Below are 3,327 nucleotides of genomic sequence, written 5' to 3'. Positions count from 1 at the left end.
ACCGGCCTTGAAGTTTGAGACAACATCAGGCCCTCAATCGTCTTGTCTTATGCTCTTTCTGGGTTATCTGTGTTTGTTTCATATCAAAATTCAAAGGTTATGGGTTATATATATTTGGCTTGCAGCTTAACTGAACAAGTTTTGGATATGGAGAACATGTTTTTTGAGATGACAAACAAATGCAAAGGGTTCTGGAGATGGAGAACAAGTTTTTGGAAATGAAACACATATGTCACATGTTAGAGATGAAGAACAAGTCTGCAAAATCGATTTTTTTTAGGAATTTCCAGGAACTCGTTTTGCAAACTCGATTCATTCCTAGGTTGAAGCTAGATTTGGCAAACTTGATTTTGGATTCAGTTTTGGATTAATATATGGATTCAAATTCGATGTTCTGTTTTTTACAAACTATTTTTGGGTTTTACTGATAGAGAGAATTGGATCTTGTGTGGGTGTGTGTTTGTCTAGGGAGGGGGGGGGGGATCATCTTTTATATAAGGCAAACTTAGTGAAATGATAAAAATATCCTTCAGTTAACGAATAAAAGTCTTAAGGACCAAACATCAAAAAATTTCAAAACACATAGACAAACTGTGAATTTTTTTGAATTTAAAGACTAAACTTCAAATGTGAAAAAAAATATTGATATCAAAAAATGATGTTTTTTCTTAGCTTAATAGATACATATTTTAGTTGATACAGATTTGATTTTAGTTAATCTATATTGATTCTCAAGTTATCAATTTTTTAAAAGTGGACATTGATTCTATTCTTTATGCCTTAAGAATTTAAACATTATTTAATCACTAGGTCGGTAGAATTTATACATATATAGTTTTTGTCTTTTCTTCCAAAAGCATCTCTCTCTCAAACAATCATCTACCCAACAGGCACCAAACAACCCTCAATAAAAAGCACGCAGCTTTAGAATCACATAAAGATTCGGCTCCAGAAATCCTGGATGGAGGATCATCCTAAAGATGACAACAACAAGAAGAATATTAAAGTCATGCCGCTGGCAATAAGTATCGGTGGTGGTGGTGCCGGCAGACTTGGAATGGGTGGTATTTTGTTGTTTGGTGGAGCTTTGGTCACTGCGACCATTGCATCAGCAGCCTTAGCTTTCAAAATAAGACGATCATCTAAAAAGAGCAGGTGGCCATCACCGGAGACACAGAGTGTCGATGCACCAGACCAGGTGGAATTCATGGTGAAGACTAATAAAGATCTTCCTCTTGGCTCTCAGAATCAGAGGTTTTTTCTCTTATTTATTTATTGGTCTTTCTCGGCAAGTTGAAGAATCATCTGTAGAAACCACGTTAATTAAAGTGATGTAAATAGTTTTATTTTTAATGTCGCAAAGCAGTGATGGGTTAACTAGCATGAAGGAGATCATGCAGACTAAAACCATTCCAGATTCGAGTCCGGTACGTTTAATTGCTTGTATTATGATTTATGCCTGGGTTGGAGATGTGAATTTAATTTGTTTAGTTTCAGGAGGAAAAGCAAAATTGTGAGGAAAAAGTGGCCGTGGAGTCTGGAGATGGTAGTATTTTTTCAGTAGTTGGTGAAGATGAAGAAAGCTATGCTAATTCTGTTTCTGAATTGGGGTTTCCAATAGTTGATGGGGGTGAAGAAGAGCAGAAGAAATACTGTAACCAACAGACTGATGCTGAAGAGGAGGAATATAAAGCAATTGAAGGCGTTGGAGAAAGCGTTCAGGTGGGTGCACTAGCATCAGATGAAGAAAGCACAGCAGCAATGGAGGCTGACGGGGTTAAAAAAGAGAAAGAAAAAGATTGTGAAGATGAAATGATTAATGTAGTGAATGTTGAGGGAGAGTTGAGTACTAGTGATGAAGCAAGTTATGCAGCAGCTGATCATGATATTGTCAGTGAAACAGAAGAAGAAGCAATAAACACAGTTTTTTGTGTGCGGGTAGAATACAAAGAAGCTTGTCTGGATGATGATGATGATGATGATGATGAAACCATTACAATACAAACCCAAGAAATACATCAGGGTCGGACATTTGCTGATGATGATGATTATGATGATGACGACGACGATGACGACAGAGCAGCAGTAAGAGAAAAGAGACCCCTACCACCAAACCAATTGATGATGATGAATAAAGAAGAACAAGGCAAAGATGAGGACAAGGAATGTGAGGTCCAGTCTATGAATAAAGACAAAGAAACACCATACGTAGATGCAGAAGCAGAGTTGTTGATGATTACAGAAGATGAAGCAGGAAAAAGCAAGGTGGAAGCTGATGATGAAATCTTGTTAATACAATCACATGCTACTACAGCCAAGAGGGAAGTTGGGATTTGGGCAGATGAGTCTGTGCAGTGGGAGGAGGAAGCAAGCCACATGATTGAAGAAAGCATGAAGGAAGATGACTCAATTTTAATAGGCAAAGGGCAGAAGAACGATGATCACCATAAACATAAACATCATAAATCTTTCACACACAGACATAGACACAGGTTTGCCGAAATTAGTCTTGTTCCTAGTCCTACTTTGTTGCTCATTTTCATGTTATTGGCTCTTGGAACTGCAATACAAAGATACCTGGTCAAATAATACCCGCCCTACCCTACATACAAAGATATTGGGGCTTATAACATCATCTTTATACTAGCTGGTGCATATGTATTTGTAACACGATATATATATATATATATATATATATATATATATATATATATATATATATATATATATATATATATATATATATATATAGATATATCTCGCCTCCTAGATCTTGTCATAGCCAGAAACATTTGTTAAAAAAAAATCATTCTTATCTTACACTTGACCGTTCTAAGTTTATACACCTAAATCATACAAGACTAGGTAGGCTCAAGCATGACAGATGCAAAGAATTCACTTATCTTTATTGAGCTTTATGCAACAATTCTCAGTTATCATATATTCAGATGCAAGGCTTAGAGATCCTCAAGTAATAAAAGAAGCCATCAGTACAGTACCCCATGTATACTATAGACAGTTCCAAACAGATTGATAATCTTTTTCATAATTCCACATCATAAAAAAACATACACACATCCTTCTTTGTACCTACCTGTGTAATACAAAGCTAAAGGAGCAATTAGCACTTTAAACAATTGTACTTGCGAAATGCAAAAATATAATGGTGAACACAATTAATTGACTCTGTTATTCCTTTCTGATCTGTTACTTTTTTGCTTGCATTTTCACAAGCATATTGGTGAATGGTGATTTTGGAAACCAATTGCCCAATAAGAACGTGATTCCAATGGAGTGGAGGGAACTAATTTTCTTAAAAACTCGAAA

The 3,327-nt window shown here is 35.9% G+C and overlaps 1 protein-coding gene across 4 annotated transcripts; it reads left to right on the top strand.

The window, feature by feature from the left end:
• Positions 1-793: 793 nt before the first annotated feature.
• On the top strand, positions 794-2,666 carry LOC145055760 (uncharacterized). 4 transcript variants are annotated; one of them, XM_079004151.1, is made up of 3 exons: positions 794-1,254; positions 1,364-1,427; positions 1,492-2,666. In XM_079004151.1, exons 1-3 carry the CDS (start codon positions 962-964, stop codon positions 2,587-2,589), a joined length of 1,455 nt encoding a protein of 484 aa, XP_078860277.1. In that variant the 5' UTR covers positions 794-961; the 3' UTR covers positions 2,590-2,666. The 4 variants fall into 4 exon arrangements, with proteins under 4 accessions (XP_078860277.1, XP_078860278.1, XP_078860279.1 ...); XM_079004152.1 differs by having other exon boundaries at positions 796-1,254; positions 1,367-1,427; XM_079004153.1 differs by having other exon boundaries at positions 796-1,254; positions 1,498-2,666.
• Positions 2,667-3,327: the final 661 nt, after the last annotated feature.

This window comes from Lactuca serriola, chromosome 5, assembly GCF_051521515.1.
Source record: "Lactuca serriola cultivar US96UC23 chromosome 5, Lser_US96UC23_V15, whole genome shotgun sequence".
Lineage (NCBI taxonomy): Eukaryota > Viridiplantae > Streptophyta > Magnoliopsida > Asterales > Asteraceae > Lactuca > Lactuca serriola.
This window is presented reverse-complemented; position numbering and strand designations above follow the sequence as displayed.